At 33.9% G+C, this 17678-nt stretch overlaps 1 protein-coding gene across 4 annotated transcripts in view; it reads right to left on the bottom strand.

Annotated features, from left to right (window-relative positions):
- Positions 1 to 941: 941 nt before the first annotated feature.
- The window catches only part of spas (spastin), a 96957-nt gene continuing 80220 nt past the window's right edge, over positions 942 to 17678 (bottom strand). For all 4 annotated transcript variants that reach the window (XM_076456254.1, XM_076456255.1, XM_076456252.1 and 1 more), the window contains 2 exons: positions 14893 to 14933; positions 942 to 6202 (listed from right to left, as the gene is read on the bottom strand). In XM_076456254.1, the coding sequence (XP_076312369.1) occupies positions 6080 to 6202; positions 14893 to 14933 (164 nt within the window). In that variant the 3' untranslated portion in view covers positions 942 to 6079. The remainder of the gene's footprint in view (positions 6203 to 14892; positions 14934 to 17678) is intronic.

Here is a 17678-nt window from a genome sequence, read left to right as displayed (position 1 = left end):
CATTTTGAGGTCGAGTGTGCATTATAAGAATGATAGTAAAATCCCACTATTCGCCCAACAGTTGGAAGTACTGTCTTTTCTTTGGTCTGATGGCTGAAAAATTGGGACAATCTTATGCGAAAATTACGAAACATTTAAAAGCAGGGAAACTTTAGTTAGTTATGATTTCTTAAGGATAATAAAATTTAAATGAATAAACGAATCAGATTAAAGTTCTGAATTTAGCTTTCTTAATTCTGAAAATGGGAGTTAACCCAAATGATATCGGAATGTCTAAAGAAGACTCCAAAGGCACCCGATTTTATGATACCCATACTATGTATACATTTGCATAAAATTCTTCAGTCGTGTTTTACGATTAACAATAATGAAATAGGCAGCCCACATCATCATTTAATGTATCATTTATGTTAACCATTACTGTAAATCCGAACAACTTTCAGGCTTTGAACAAAGATGTTAGAAAAATGTACAGTTAATAACTTCAAACATATCTGATTGTTATTCTTTTTAGGTGCTTATTGGAATTCATAATGGGATGAAATAGTATTGTATTACTTCCAATCTACTGAAAGGTAAAGAATTAACCTTGCATGTTTAAGTTAGTATAATAATTTTCTTTGAAGTTAATGTTATATAAACATCATAATTTTGCACCTGTGTAATAGTAAAAGTACCACTGTATAATTAGCCATTAGGAAAACTGGACTTCCCATAAGCTAGCACAGATGGAATGACTGGCATACATTTTTCTCTTTAATTTCACCATGGAAAGTTGTTAAACAGAAATACTTGGTGGATAAGCTTTGCACTGTGCCGATATCACAGACAAAATTTCATATGTAAATTTTTCTTATTCATATGAACTCATGAACCCCTACAATATGAAACTTGATAAAGTCCGTTCACTGTTCAAAACGTTTCTATAAAATGAGAATAAGTTTTGGTTGATAAAAAAATCTTTATTGTAACTTTTTACAGGTTTTCAATTAGTGATAAATTTATTAATTTCAAAAATTAAAACTGCATTGAAGTAGTTTTTTTTTACTTCAAAATTTGCAGACACAAAAATTAATAAAGCAAATAATTCTGAATATAAAAATACATGTATTTGAACCACATGTGTAATCAGTTGCAACACACAACACAAATTTCCAAAGCTTCTTGGATTGCACAAAAAAAATCTTACAATACAGTTCACTGAATTCTAGTTCTGCACATTGCACTGCTTTATAAGAACAGTTTTTGCTAACAGCATACATTCAATTATTCCACATTATTTGTTTCCTTTTGACACGTGTCTAATAAAATATATCTATTAATCTCTCATTCAATACTTTGCCAGAAGATGCATTTTACAGATTTCTTAATCTTCAAGTAACTATTTTAATGTACATTAAGAACTTGTTATTAAATGTAACGTTTTTTCATTGATATGAAAAAGCTAAATAATGATGCTAAACTTAAAAGATACTAGCATGAATTCAGTTTTTAACTTTATCTTAAGCTTACATATAGCAGGGTTACTACAAGAAATGTAATATCACCACATTACTAACTAACTCAAAATATTTGAAACATTACTTTGAAACAAAAATTAAAATTTTGTGATGATAACAACTGGTACAAAGCATTTAGTACAAGAGGACAATGAAATCAATATTCTAATTGATACTCTTTGTCTGACTAGATAAACACCTGCAACCATACCACTAGCAATGTTAATGAATGAGCAAAGCTAAGAAACTACATTTACAAAAACTCCGAAAACTATACGTCAGAGATACAAGCCTTCAGAGGAATATTATTTGACCAAAAAAGAAAAACTTTTTCAAGTTACACCATAAATAACTTCATATATCTTGTTTACAAAATCCTATTTATATTTAACAGTAATATTTCTAGAGTCTAAGAATTACACATTTACAGTACGACAAAGCAATACCAACGTAAAGTAAAAATTTCAATGTTACACAACTATTAAAAGTTATTAAAAAAAAATGCCTTCCCAGCAGTAATGAGATAGATGTCTCTCCTTAACAGTTTGGAGACATGAATATTTCAACATTTTAAATGTTAATTTGTAAATTAATTAAATTGAGTTTTCATAAAACTTACAAGAAAGCCAGAGATGAAAGAGCTGCACACAGTTCTTTGACAGCAAATATATATATATATACTGTAAATGGCACTTGAGAAGTATTTTAGATGCAATTACAGAAGTAAATCAAAACAATGGCACTTAAGTGTAAAGTTCATTAAATAATCATTAGAGGCTTGACTTTTCTATTAGTAATCACAAAATAAACGTGTTTGAAAGGGTGTACACATTCAACACACAATACTTAGATCATATCAGGGCTAACAGTAAAATATTGTACTCAAGAGTATGCTACAGAAGGAACTCAACAAGTACTTTTTTTTTTAAACAACCACTTATATAACTGGAATGTTTTATATTAAGATAGGTTGGAAAAGAACAGTCATTAACACAAGTTGTTTAATTGAATCAGAGTTGTAATTACAATAAGCACATTTAAAGAATGAAACTACATGTTAACAGAAATTTTTCAAACCACATGTTAACAAAGACTTCTTAAATCACAGTTGTAATTACACTAAATATACAGCAACAGAAGAAATTCACACATTAACACAAACTTCTGAATTCATGACTATGATAAAACTAATACAGATACGGAAGAAATTCACACATTAACACAACCATCACAAATCACAGTTGTGATTGCAATGAAACATGTGACACTGAAGAGTTATGCAATGAAATCATCTGTTGATACAAACTCTGGAATTAGGGAAATTCTGTAGACTATGTAAGATTATAGCTACTACTTCAAACTTCCAAAGTTACAGAAATATCTCAGAACTACATACAGCACACAAGTAATTCATACATTAACACAAACATTTTAAATTTCAGCTGCAATTATACATTATCTCACATCAACAGGGCTATGATATGAAATCAATGAGTAACAAAAACATTTTAAATCTCTTTTGTAAGTACACAATGAATTTTTAAAGTTAGGATTAATGTAGTAAATCAGCCATTAGCATACACCTTTCACACATCAGTAATAATTCTTCAGCTGTATGTTACACCAATAGGGTTACAATATAAAATAGACCATTTGAAAAAGAGTTTTAAATCTCTGCTGTGATTATACAACATGTATCTTACACCAGTTTGGTTATAGTAAAATATTAACCATTAATACGAAAATTTTAAATCTCTGCTGTGATTATACAGTATTACATCAGAAGGGTTACAGTACGAGATCAATCATCATTAATGCAAAATGCTTTCCTGTCACAGTCAAAAATTACATAAATACCTTTTGAGTAGTTTTACAGAATGATAGCAATTAACATTTTTTTTTGTAAGTGAAGTTTCACAGCTATCTTAAACTGAATAATATCACAGAAGAAACTCAGATGTAAGCATTTTGTTTTTTCCAATAAATTCTAGGTTTGTTTAAGAGATCTGTTCTACATGCAACACTAACATTTTATTTAAGAGATGGATTTTGGAGTGTGTGTATGACTTTGCTAATAAGCCCAGAGCTTTATCAATATTTGCCAGGCTTGAAAGGGACACATGAAAAGTCTCGGGACAACCTGTCTACATCACAAGCAATGTAGTTTTTACTACTATACTGTTTCACCAACATAATGGTTTGCTATTACCTTACTGTATACCTAGAGATTTCCATGTGAGAAGATTCTTATCCTACTTGTGAAAATCATTTCTTCTTTACTTTAAATTTTACTATTGAAAGAAATTAACTAGAGTCTACAGTACTGGTCTGGACACTGCAGCTCATTGTTGCAATCACCACTTTCTACTTATTCTTGTATGGATGGTAAAAACACTTGGATAATTAAGATAACTTGCACACGCTCTCTGTATAACTTAAGAAAAATATTTCACGAATATCAATTTACAAATTAAACTATGAAACAAAAAAACTGAAATAAATATTATTCATAACAGGAAGGCATTCCAAAGTATTACAAAAATGCATGCAGTGCATGTATGCAAGAACATTTAAAGGATAAGTGGATTTCTAATACTAAATTCTGCAACCACAAATTAGTTGTATCTTTCAAGTTTAACAGCAAGATGCCCATATTGTGTATCTGTTCTATGGCCAAGGTATGCTTTTAAACTACTGCTTAGAGTTACAAGTTGGTAAACAGTTTAAAGTGGTGAGCCAGAATCTTAAACTAGTTTTGCCTTAAAACTATTAACACTTATCGAATTGTTTAAAGAACACCAAAGAGTAATATGTTAAGATTTAAAGTACCTTTATTAATCTATTGTACATGCATCCTGAAGTAATTACACTAATAACTAGAGAGTATTCCAATTAAAATTTGAAGCACAAATGAGGTTTTACATGAGGTAAAATTTTTGGACCAAACAGTATTTCATAATTAAAGTATTTGGTTTAATACTATGAATATGCCTATAGAAGCACTCAGGTTAACATTTAAGATTGGATATATTTAGTTTAGTACATTAGATCTGAACAATTCATATTTGCACCAAATATGTTGATTTATGTGATGTTGTCATGATTACAGTGTGGCAGATTTGAATATTTCAGCCTTGATATAATAAAAGTTGGTGTTCCAACTGACTTATGTCCCTCTAGTCACTTCTCTAAGTATCAAAGTTTGAAAAGCAGGTACCAATTATCGCTTTTTTAATATTTAGTTTCAAGTTCAGTATATTTCTACAGTCGTGAACTGATCTGTATTTACTTCTTAAAGATTTAAATGCGAGTTTTCTAAGGTGGCCACTTTTCAATAATTATGTTAAAAGTTTAAATGAATTTTGGGTATTTAACTATGAAATTATACACAAATAAAAGGCAGGAATGTACATTTTACTATGTAGAAGTTTCAAATATCAGTTTTTCTGCAGTCATGTATAATATTTTTTTATGCACAATGTTAATGATTTTGCCAATAGTCTTTTTTTATATATACTTATAGGTCAAAAATAAAAATTTAAGAACTATTAATTTTTCCACACAAACATTTTCATAACAGTCTACAGAAAAGTATGTTTAACATCACTTGTACATTACAAACAGATTTTAGCATGTTAATGTCCAGGTAGTCGTATAAAATATGGAGTGAGTAGTTTTGGATGTATTCCTATGGTCATATGTTGAGTCTGAAATTCAAACCTCCCTACTTATCTACTTTTTCCTAACAAATGGGTGTGCACTGGCATAGTTGTGCATAACAGTTGAAATGTTCTGTTAATAACAACACTTTTTTCTGTAGTGTATAAGATCTGAACTGCATCTTTTCTATGATGTAGTTCCTTTAAAGAACTGTCTAGAGTAAACTGTTACTTTTTGGTTTATATGTATGGTATATAACACCCAGTAACAACATTAAGCATACAAAACAACTGTTGCAAAAAATCTGCACTGGTTCAATTACTGGTACTCTCAGAAGCGAAATGACACAATGTATGATATACTTTGAAAAATCGAACTTAACTTGCAAATTAAAAGTTTATATAACACGATACAGGAATCAGTCTGTAAAAGTCAATTTTGTAAAAAAGAAAACAGCAGAACTGTTACTGCAATGAAAAAATCTTGAAGTATATATACTTTTATAGTAGGTCACAGTGAGCTCAAGAGAATAAAATAAAATTTTAAATTTTGGACAAAAACTTCATTTTTTATAGTCTAGTTACACACAGCACTTTAAATTCAGGAAGTTTTACATACTGAAACATATAATAAATCTGTAGAAGGAATTTGATCAAATCAAAATTATATATGTATACTTAAACTATTTCTGCATCTATAATGTCACTTCATATCTGCATCTGTTATTTTTCTATTCTTTATATTTAATTCTGTTGTGGATATCACAGGCTTTCTGGTTGTGGATTTCCTTTGAACCTCTACTTTTAAATGCTAAGATCATTATCACAAATCTGTGTGACTACTCTACTCTATCTGTGGGTGAAATATGTACAAATGTGCTTGTCTTTCCCTCCACCCTATTCACACTGTAGTTACTGTCTTCATACCGATGTATCTCCAAATTCCTGGTTCCACTTTTCATACTGTGTCAAAGACTGTGATGGAACACTTCGTCTGATTCTCTTCAGTGATTCATTGAAGTCTTCCATTGTAATCTGTCGCATCTGTAAAATTATAGTTGTACAAAAATTCTAAAAGATGAAAATAGCTGGGATTTAAACCTAAAAAGACACCATACCTATCAGTCAAACATTTCTTTTACCTGCAAGATATTTCCTCTTACATGGCTATTAAATACATATGCAGTAATGTTTCTTTTTAGGTGATTTAATTGCAAACATGCAAGTACAATAATATTTTGGATTTCTTTATACCTTAACTTTAAAATACTAAGTTACATGGAGTTAGAATTTTTGTGGTCTTTTTTTAATTTTCCCTTTGCATGGATGGCATCAGATGAACTAGATGGCTATATAAAACTTAAACAATAAAATTAGTGAAAATGGGGTAGGAAGAGAGACACACAATAAGGCTATCAGTTATCTACCCCAAGTTATACTTATTTACTCATCTACTGCAAAAAATTATCCAACAGAAAAGATATAAAGTTATTTCCTTCAACTCTGTTAAATGCTGTCATCTTTTGAAAAACAGTAGTGAAAAGATGTGAATGAACAATACTCACAGTATTTGTTATTAATTACTGTATATGCAAAAAAATTTAATAAAATATTTTACTTTTCAAGCTCTTAATTATAGACTATAGTTCACACTGGTTTTATGCCAAACTCATTCACATAAACTAAAATCTTCCATCCAACATTGCTAGGAGATGCTATTGGTTTTTAAATAATGTGAATATTATTTAATGGTTATTTACAACTTTTGTTGGATAGTATTTTTCAGATGTTGAGCATGATAAACTAAAACCATTCTGGAGCTTCACTATACTGTTACAGTCTAAGTTAATATCTCTGGTCTTGATCTATTTGGTGACTGTACAACTTGAATATAATTCTGCAGTGCTGCTTCCTCATAAAAAGCTTTGTCATATAATATTTGAACATGCATTACAACTGGAAGCCTTATTTTGATAAACCCATACTCTGTGATCCAAGTTTTTCTGTATTCCTTTGCTTTCCCCATGCCATTAAGTAAAAGGAATATATATCTCTGGTATGAAAATTCTGAATCTCCAATCTGTACACATCTTTATGATTCTAGTGTATGAATATGGTCTCTGAAAGAGTTGTACATACCCAAAATTGAACAATTTTTCATGATATTACATTATTTATGAAATGCCTAGAATGTCAATATGTAATTTTCAACTGGCTTTACATTGGCTGTCATTGTTAACACAACTTACAATTTGCATATTCAAAGTATTCTGAATATAACACTTACACAAATCTTATACACATACATTAAATCAATGAAGATTTGACTAATTTCATTCAAGTATTTTTAAAACAATATGCCACATCACCTCAGTGTAAAATCACCAATTCATCTTATTATGAATAGCATTGCTGCTGTTAATCAACCTTAAAATATTTTGTTACAATAACTTTAAAGACAATGTCAAAATATTATGTAACCTGCTAGATTTCCACTGTTGAAAATTGAACTCTAATCATAATTCATGTTTAATTTAATCTTAGAGTAAATGTAGTATGAATTATAGTATGTTACTATTCATTTTAAGTGTTGACAATGAATATGTGCATCTCCCTTAGCATATATTCTATGGACAATTTTGTAGCATGCAAATCACTTGTGAATTTGATGATATTAACAGCAGTAATACAAATATAATCATATTACTTAATATCTTAAACATTTATCATACTATTAAAATATTTAATACACTAAAAATAAGTTTTTTTATTTAACAACCTGTTATATTTTGCTGACATTTTACTCTTTTTAATGAGATGTCTTTGCAGTTTATAAGTTCACCATAAAACTTGTATGTGATCATCTGTAAATTTTTCATGTAAGCTTTAAACCAGGTTGAGTCAATTTAATCACTAACTGTGGTTCCTTCAGTAATTTGTCTTATTGGGACTACAAGATAGATAATGATTTACAAAGAAAAAGGTGGGGGTAGTGAAGAGATAAAGCTAACCATAACCAACTTTCATTTACATCTTTCACCCCTTTCATGTTAGGCTTTAAAATATATATTGCCTAAACTTACATATTAATGAAACAAAAAGTCTTTTATGATCCCTTATTACATTTGTGCACAAAATACCAGATAATTTTACATGTCTGTATTTGTAAGTGATATAGCTTATTTCAATGAAACTCCAGAAAAAAATAGGAGTGTTTTTCTTCAATTGATGATACATAATACAAATAAATCCAAGAGGGATCAGCAAAACAGTATATCCAATGCCATCTAGTGAACACACTAATTTATGACAGCATGTGAATACATTTGAGGAAATAATAATACAACAAGAAATGGTTTGCTTGAATTAATTTGGGCAAATATTTTTCAAAACACGCAAAAGATTGGTTGGTTGATTTAGTGTTTTATGGCACAAAGCAGCTAGGCTATCTGCGCCAAACGTCCGGTAAAAAGGTAGAAGTAAAGTAAATGTAGAAAAATTGATAAAAGGAAATGAAGGTAAAAACAAAACAGCAATTAAAAACAAAATGGCATAAAACCAATATTGACATCCAGTCTACAAAGTTTTAAAGGATTTTCTCTAGCATAATGGTAATGATCATAACCCACCAGGAAGACTAACAGGTAAGTACAAGAACCACCATCAGTCACCTGAAGTTGGCCTTTCTAGTCCTGGTTCAGGTTTGTGTGTCATAGCCAGTATCAAAAAGTAAAGTAATAAAAGTGTTAAAAAATATGCAGCAAAATTGTAACAATAACTCACCAGGATGATTAACGGGTAGTTCAAACAGCAGTGTTTGAACTGAAGTTGGCCTTTCCAGTATGTTTTTGAGTTATTTAATGTTACAGCCATTTTCTAATTTCAAATCGAGCTAGAGAGATTGTGACTCTTAATAGGGAACCACAATTAAAAATGTTTAATGAAGAAATATAAAACACTTAAATGACATTAAAAAGATTAATGGCCATTAAAAAACTAAAAACTTTATCAAGGTGGACAATGTCACTGTCACCAATAGCACTGTCTAATGTTATGGGACAGAACATGTGTAAAACAGTACCGTCGTTGAGAGTCGTAAAGCTGGCAAGAAAGTAAAATGTGGCTTATAGTGATCTGAGTGTTACACAAGCTACACATGGGTGCATCAGTTCCAGATAAAAGAAAACGATGAGTTAAAAAACTGTGACCAATGCGTACTCTAGTCAGAACAACTTCCTCCTTCCGATCCTTATGAAAGCAAGACAGCCAAAGTCCAATATAGGGTTATATTTGGAAAAGCTTGTTTTCAAGTTGCTCACTCCAAGTCGACTGCCAGCTGGCACAGAGCCGAGTCTGCAAGCTCGTTCCCGCGAATACCAACGTGGCCTGGTATCCAGAAAAACTGGATAGAAGTAGATGTTAATGAGAAATGGGCCAGTTGGGTTTGAATATCAGCGAGAACAGGGTGTGAACCAACATGAAGCTATTCCAGGGCCAGGAAAGAACTGAACGAGTCTGTATAAATAGTGCAGTCAGAGTACTGCTTAACTTCAATATGATGCAGGGCAAGAGAAATGGCATACAGTTCAGCAGTGAGCACAGAAGCTGTAGAGGGGATTCTGCACACAACCACTGAAACACAAAAAACCATGGCAAAGCCAACAGAGTCACCGGATTTGGATCCATCCGTATAAATTGGAATGGAAAGATTGTTCGAAAGATGTTCAGTAAATAAAAGACTGTACTTCCAATCAGGAGTATCTGCCTCTCTCAGATGACTTAAAGAAAATTCACATTTGGGGACTGTAATAGGCCATGGTGAGATGGGCTGACCAGTGGATTCTGCAATGTTATCCAAGGACAGACCCAATTCATCCAATTGCACCTGGACGTGAAGGCCAAAAAGAGCAATGGCAGATGTATGTTCTGAAAAAGTATGGCCCACCGAGGAAAGAAACCGCATCCCCAGGTGGGATGCTTTGGTAAGGAAAGAAGTTTCGAAGAATATAGTAAAAACAGTTGTAAACAGCAAAGGTGAAGAGAAGGTTATGAAATTCTACGTATAAGCTCTGAACTGGGGAGGTGCAGAAAGTTCCAGTGCAGAGTCGGAGTCCTTGATGATGAATGGTGTCCAGCATCTTTAAGGCCGAGGGTCTGGCAGAGCCACAGACCAGTGATCCACAGTCGAGTTTCGAACAAATAAGAGCATGATATATCTTTAACACAGAACATCCATCTGCTCACCAGCTGGTGGCAGAGAGGACACGGAGGATGTTCAGTGCTCATGTGCATTTGACCCATAGCTGCTTTAACTGTGGTATAAAGGTTAGCTTACTGTCAAAGATAAGCCCCAAGAACTTGGTATCAGGGACCACAGGCAGCAAAACTTTACCAATACGGAGTTCAGGATCAGGGCAAATACCCTGTTGGCAGCAAAAGTGCATGCAAATGGTTTCAGAGAGAGAGAAATTAAAGCTGTTCACAGTGGTCCACTTCAGAACACGATCGAGGGCAGTGTGTAGTTGACGTTCAATATATCTCATGTTCGACGACTGACACTAGATGTGAAAGTCATCGACATACAGCACGTTTGAAACAGTGAGAGGGAGTTGCTCAGTGATGGCATTAATCTATATACTGCAAAGTGTGACACTCAAAACACAGCCCTGAGGGACCCCAAGATCCTGTAGAAAAGAACAGGAAAGTGTTGAACCCACATGAGCTTGGAATCTCCTGCCTGTTAAAAATTTTTTTAATAAACATGGGTAAATGGCCACGTAACTCATATATATATGGAAGTCTCGCAAAATGCCATACCTCCATGTTGTGTCATAAGCCTTCTCAATGTCAAAGAATATTGATACAAGATGTTATCGTTTGAGAAAGGCTTCTTTGATTGATGTTTCAAGTCGAATTAGGTGATCCATGGCGGAGTGCTGTCTTCAGAACCCACACGGGGTGGGCGAGAGGAGGTTGTTTGATTCGAGGAACCAAACAAGACGAGCATTAACCATTCTCTCTACAGTCTTAAAGAGACAGCTCATCAAAGCAATTGGACGGTAGTGTAGAGGAATCTTGGGATCCTTCCTAGGCTTAGAGAAAGGTAAGATAATAGCCTGGCTTCAGGCATTAGGAAAAACATTCTCCTACCAGATCCGGTTAAAAACAATTAGAAGAATATCAAGAGAAGCAGGAGATAGAGGGTGCAGCATGCCATAGTGTACATCATCTGGTCCAGTAGATGTACTGCCAGACCGATGAAGGGCCATTTTCAATTCCACCAGTGTAAAGGGATGATTATAGTCAAAGAGACAGTTAGTTCAAAAGGAAAGAGGTGAATGCTCTGCCCAAGTCTTGATGGCCAAGAAGGTGGAGGAAGAAGCAGAAGTGTTAGATACCCGACAAAAGCTTTCACCTAGAGTATCGACGATTCTCTGGACATCAGCTACTTCTTGGCCATCAGAGAGTAAGATCGAGAGGGGGACAAAATTGAAGTGCCCACTGACCTTTTGAACCCTGTCCCTTTTGACCTTGAAACTGGCGGTAGAAGATATGCTGGTTGCAAATCCAGGATTCTTTCTGGCTTTGATGTCTTATACACCTAGCTTGTGCACAGGTCCACTTGAAAGCAATGTGGTTTGAAAGTGTGGGATATCTAGGGAAAGAATCCCAGGCCCATTTTGAGCCTTCCGTGCCATGTGACAGGCAGGATTCCACCACGGACGAGAATATAGTGGAAAACGTTTTGAGGTTTTAGGAATACACTGAGCAGCTGCTTGTATAATACAGTCAGTTATTACTGCCACACAGTCTATTGATGGCTGGATCAAGTTCTGCAAGAGCAGTGAAAGTGAACCAGTCTGCCTGATCCAGCTTCCACCGGCACGTGGGTAGGGTGGCATCGACCACAACCAGTCACTCTCAAAAGTATAGGAAAATGATCACTGCCTAGTGGATTATTGTCAACCTCCATTAAAATTGGGAGAATAATGAAGGGGAGCAAACTGAGAGATCAATAGCAGTAAAGGACTGACTAGGTGCATGAAAATAAGTTGAAGAAACAGTATTGAAAAGAGAAATGATGTGATCAGAGAGCATATGCTCTACAGAGCAACCTCTCCTATCAATAACAGCACTTCTCCAGAGGTGATGATGTCCATTAAAGTCCCTCAGAATTAGAAAGGGAGACGGCAACTGTTCAACAAGAGCGTCAAGGTCTGATTGATCATATGTTTCTCCAGGTGACAGAGTACAAACAGTGATGGTATGACCCAAAAAAACATGGATGGCTATGGTCTCCAAGGGTGCATCGAGTGGCAAAGACATGGTGGGCACATGCTGATGAACTATCAGTGCCACCCCCTCCGTGTACTCGTCCATCACACAGCCGCCATTTCTGTACAGAGAAAACTGCTGAAAGGTGACTGTATCGGCAGATTTCAGAAATGTTTCTTATAAGGAAAGACATACAGGATGGTAGGAAGCAATCAGTGTTTTGATGTGATCCAGATAAGAACGTAAACCTCGACAGTTCAATTGTATCAAGGTGGCCATTTTTAATGACACAAAGGAGAAGTGGCTGGAGGTCTACTGACCTCCATGGATCCTGCCCTGAGTCGATTGGACAGGCCTTTGTTGATGGAAGGGGATTCCAGTGACTGAGGATGTGAACGAATGAGTGTTTTGCATCTTGGGATGGGAGAAAAAGATTTATCTGAAGAAATGCCTGTACCTGGAACCAAAGGATGTGGATCTTTTGGTTTGTTGGAATGTATGGGAGGAACAGAGATGGGTGTAGAAGTTGATTCATCAACCTTTTTAACCATGGAGGTCAAAAGGCTATTCATTTGTTTTGAAAACAATTCTCTTGAAAGCACAGAGAGATCTGTCTGCACTCCTACTGTAGTTGTGGAATGAAGTGCAGCAGCATATGTCCGAGATGAAGTGGTGAACAGCAATTTCCGAGCCTCAGGATAAGTAATGTTTTGAGTTGTTTTCAAATGCTACACCTCTTTTTCCTCAAACCATTTAGGGCAAGAACGAAAGTTGGAAGGGTGTGAATCATTGCAGTTGGCACAATGTGGGTCCATTTCACACTCATAGGCATTGTGGTCCTTACCACCACAACGAGCACATCATGGAACCATGACATGACGTCTTTGAGTAGCCGAACCTCTGACATTGGAAACATTGGAATGTGTTTGGAATGTACACCCATACCCTGCAATTTAGATAACCTGCCTTGATGATGCCTGGTGCACGTGGCTATGTAAATGTCCAAATGAGGATATCTGTCGGCAGTGTAACTCCATCTTTGTGAGTGGAGATGCGCCTCACTGCAGAAACTCCTGAAGTGGAGAAACCAGCAAGAATCTCTGACTCGGGGACATTCTTCAAATCCCTGTCAACAATAACTCCTCATTATTAATTCAAGGTAGCATGAGGGGTAACCTCAATAGGTACATCCCCAATTGCCTTTGAATTCAAGGAGTTCACTGTGTTGGGATGTGGATGTTTCAACCAATATGTCTCCAGATCGAAGCTTCTTTACTGACTTTGGAGAGCCAGCAAGTCCCTCCAGTCCCTTCTGAATAAAAAATGGGGACATTTGCCGTAAAGGTTTTCCTGAAAGAGAATGTAGGATGAGAAAATGAGGTACAACTAGTGGTACAGATATTGAAGATTGCTGCTCAGAGTCTTCAAGATGTGGTCGTTTACCTGTTGACTGTTTTTTCACTATTTTATTTAAATTTTTATTAGGAGGATCCACAGGAAAAAAAGAAAATTTCGGTGCCTACTGACCCCACCCACCATGGAGCCCTACAAGGGGATACACTACAATGTCAAGCAAAAACACTGGAGCAACGCCAGGGTTTCGTGACCACTATACCCAAACACCAGCATCAGACACAATGTTCACAACACCCATTGAGAACTTCCAACACTGGTACTTGGTTGACACTAGCCCAAATGGACCAGCTGATTGACCCAAGGGTACTGGTTGACACTATCCCAAATGGACCAGCTGATTGACCCAAGGGGGGCACCCAAAGGCTGCCAGTCTACAGGAATTCAAGGCCAAGTGGTGTGTTAGGGTTGTACCCATGAACCACCAGGATCCTCTCCTCCCCTTCACGAGTCACCACGAACAGCAAACACGTGGGTGGATGTTTAGATCCCAGAAGAGGTAACTTGAAAGAACAGAACCTTCCCTGGGAGGTACCCTCACCACCTACAGGAATCCACACCAAGGGGATATACAATAGAAGACACAAACTCCTGTGATTTAACCAAGATAACTTGGGTGTTGTTTAAAATAAAATAAACTTAAAAGAAAAATACAATTGCACATTTGTTTCTTGATAAAATAAAAAAATTAAGTTAAAAGTATGAATAAAATGCAAAATAGCAATAACATTTGTAACCACTTAACTGTTTGAGAACAAACTTGAAAATTTTAAATACGTCAGTTACACTGTCATCACTGATGTTTTCAAGTATGATGCACTTCTTAGCAATTACCATATGTACGTACCCATATATAGTGCACAGCATGCATGGACCTTTGTAGTAAATAAAGCATTACAGTTTCTAGTTAAATCCACTAAAAACTTGTGATTTTACAAAAAATTGAAGATAACCTCATGAAATGTCATAACTGTGATTTGTAACATATGAACAGGCTTTCTTTAAATGAACCATATGAATTTCTTCAAAATAAAACCAATACTTACACTTTCTGGATCTACATTGCAAACCTCATCAAGATGAAGCTCTGAAAATAAAAACATGTATTAACTCCACTTACTGAGAACCATAAGGTTCAGCACAAACCGTTTCTTACACACTAGTGTAAAGGAATGACTAAACAAAAATGACATCAGAAAACATACTATTCACTATAGGGTACCGCACAGTACAATATTAGAAGTAAAAAGTATAATATTTCAAAACATATTAAAGCAAAATATTTCATAGTACAAACAGTGTATAAAAGTTTAATCAAGAGCATAATGAAAACAACTCAAAATCACTATTTTTTTCTGAAAACAATTCCGTAAAATTGTACCGTCTAGTTTTAAACTAAAATTACTAACGTGCTTTCATATCGAGAACTATAATTGTAGTTCACTCATACTGCTATCCAAACAAAACAAATTTACAATAACAGTTATTACAAATAGTTATTGTGACAGTTTAACAAATTATATTCCATCTTATCTGGTCTAGAACTGAATATTTTATTGATGGTCCAGATCCAGGACAAGCAAATTAATTATGAACAGATATTGTTACACCTCACTCAAGCTAGTTTTGCCCTCACACCACTTATAAGCTGACTTTTTACTGATGAATATATTTAATGTCTTTATAGAAATACTTTGTAATGTTCAAAATCTAAACACATTCCTAATCAAATTCTGTAGTTTTCAAATTAATAAGTGTAATTTGTTTTCATTAAGCAAATATTGTTGATTCTTAATTTTTGAAAATCTACAAATTTAGAAAACTGGCAAGACTTTCACAATACACATCCAGTAATATGTCATATGCATCAAATTGAAACAAATGTAGTATTAAAATAAGTGTATAGCAGTAAATCTGTTACACATGTCCTTGGTATAAGTATATGCAAATTCTAAAGAATAAGTACTCTCATCCTGGCTCATTCAGTTTTCAACAGGGATTAGTGAAGCATTATCACAGTTTTGAAATTTACATTCTGTAATGGCATGGAAGAATTAACCCCATAAAATGGAAAGAATAACAGAGTATTATTTTGTCCTAACACTTTTCTACAGTACTGTAATTGACAAAAAGTGTCCAAAAGAAAATGGCCAATTAGTAATACAAGTGTTACAAATCAGAGTTCAAAACCTTGCCTTGGGAATACAGTTATTCAGAAATGTACTAAATATAATAGAAAACCTTAAACACTGGCAAACATAATAGTGGTGAAGGTTAATTGGTGCCTGAAAAAACCCAACATAATACTGTTTCCATATCCTAAAAAACTAATACAGTGTAATCTTCTATAAAATTATTAATTTTAGTACAATTCTAAAGTATTTTATCTTCTGTTGAAGTGGCCATCTTGCAAAGTCACATACCATACTTACTCTAACCATTGCTCTTTTAAATTGCCAAAAGCAAACTATTTCTGAAAACAGAAACCAGGACTATTCCCAGCAAACGTTCCTTTGTTTTGTAAAACATGAGTTTAGCCACAGTAACTGATGAAATGTTTCCTCACATATGCTGGCCTTTAGAAACATTAGGAAATACAATAACAACTAAAAGCATAGAAGCTTTGTTAAACAAGCTATTATTTAACCACTAACACTAAAAACAATGGGATTACCAAAAATAAGGAACTGCAAAACTTAAGATATAATAAAGTTAAAAATAGAAACATAACTTATGAAAAACACCAGTGTTTGACTACAATGAAAATTAGACACATGCTGTAGTGTATATAGCAGTAGACTGCAGAAAAAACATTGTTAGTTTTTCTGAGAAAAATTCAGAACATTTTCAAAAACCACAATACAAAATGACTGCCAACCACCAAAATACTCAAGGGAAAGCAAAAAAGTATATAAAACATCCTTTGTGAATGTGAACTTTAATTTATTGGAGAAACAAAAATCATTGCAGATTATAAATCAAAAGCACAATAGCTAGATGTGGCTAACACTCCTTTATTTATAGTACCCCACCATGTGAAAGAAGGTAGTATAATACAATGGAATACTACTTACATGATAAAAACTAAAACCAACAAAATGTATAAAAAACCCCACACACACCAGTAACAAACACCACAGAACTCAGCAAAACCTAAATATCAAGTGAAAAATCATCCAGAGAGATTTTCGATTCAAGTTTAAATAGGATGAGGGATCAGATAGTGCACTTGTCTTTCTAATCAGAAATAAAAAATTAAATGTTTTGTATGTGACAGCAAGAGTTGTTATTATGATTCTTAAGTTAACAGCAAGTTAAAATATAAAATGCACAACATAATTTGTAATTATTCAAAAATACAGTAACTCTAATTTTTACAGTTTGCAAGTTTTAGTTTTGATAATTACAACATTTCTATTTATAATATTGAGTCACTAATGGGTAAGGGTTAAAAGTTTCAGCAGTAATCCTAATATCTTATAAGGTTCAGCCAGTGTAGAAAGGTTTAAGCTAGTCCTAAATTCATATACTAGGCTACAAATATTAGAAAGTCAGCAAAATAATATTTATAATAATGTCTAAACATATACATTAAACATTTTAACCATCACTGTTAATTACAATAACATTAAAGAAAAAGAATACAACTCATGAAAGACTGAAATTATTTGCTTGTTTTATACATTTTCACCATTCCCATAGCAAGAGTTAAGATAAACTTCTGTTGAAGTATAGATAAATTAATTGTAGGAAAACTTTAAAAGTTCAAGCTAGTTGGAAAATTCTCTGTATTGATTGATTATATACTGATATTTAAATACTTATTGTATAA

The sequence above is a fragment of the Tachypleus tridentatus genome, chromosome 9 (genome assembly GCF_004210375.1).
Source record: "Tachypleus tridentatus isolate NWPU-2018 chromosome 9, ASM421037v1, whole genome shotgun sequence".
Taxonomy (NCBI): domain Eukaryota; kingdom Metazoa; phylum Arthropoda; class Merostomata; order Xiphosura; family Limulidae; genus Tachypleus; species Tachypleus tridentatus.
The sequence above is the reverse complement of the archived record's forward strand: the minus strand, read 5'-3'. Positions and strand labels throughout refer to the sequence as shown.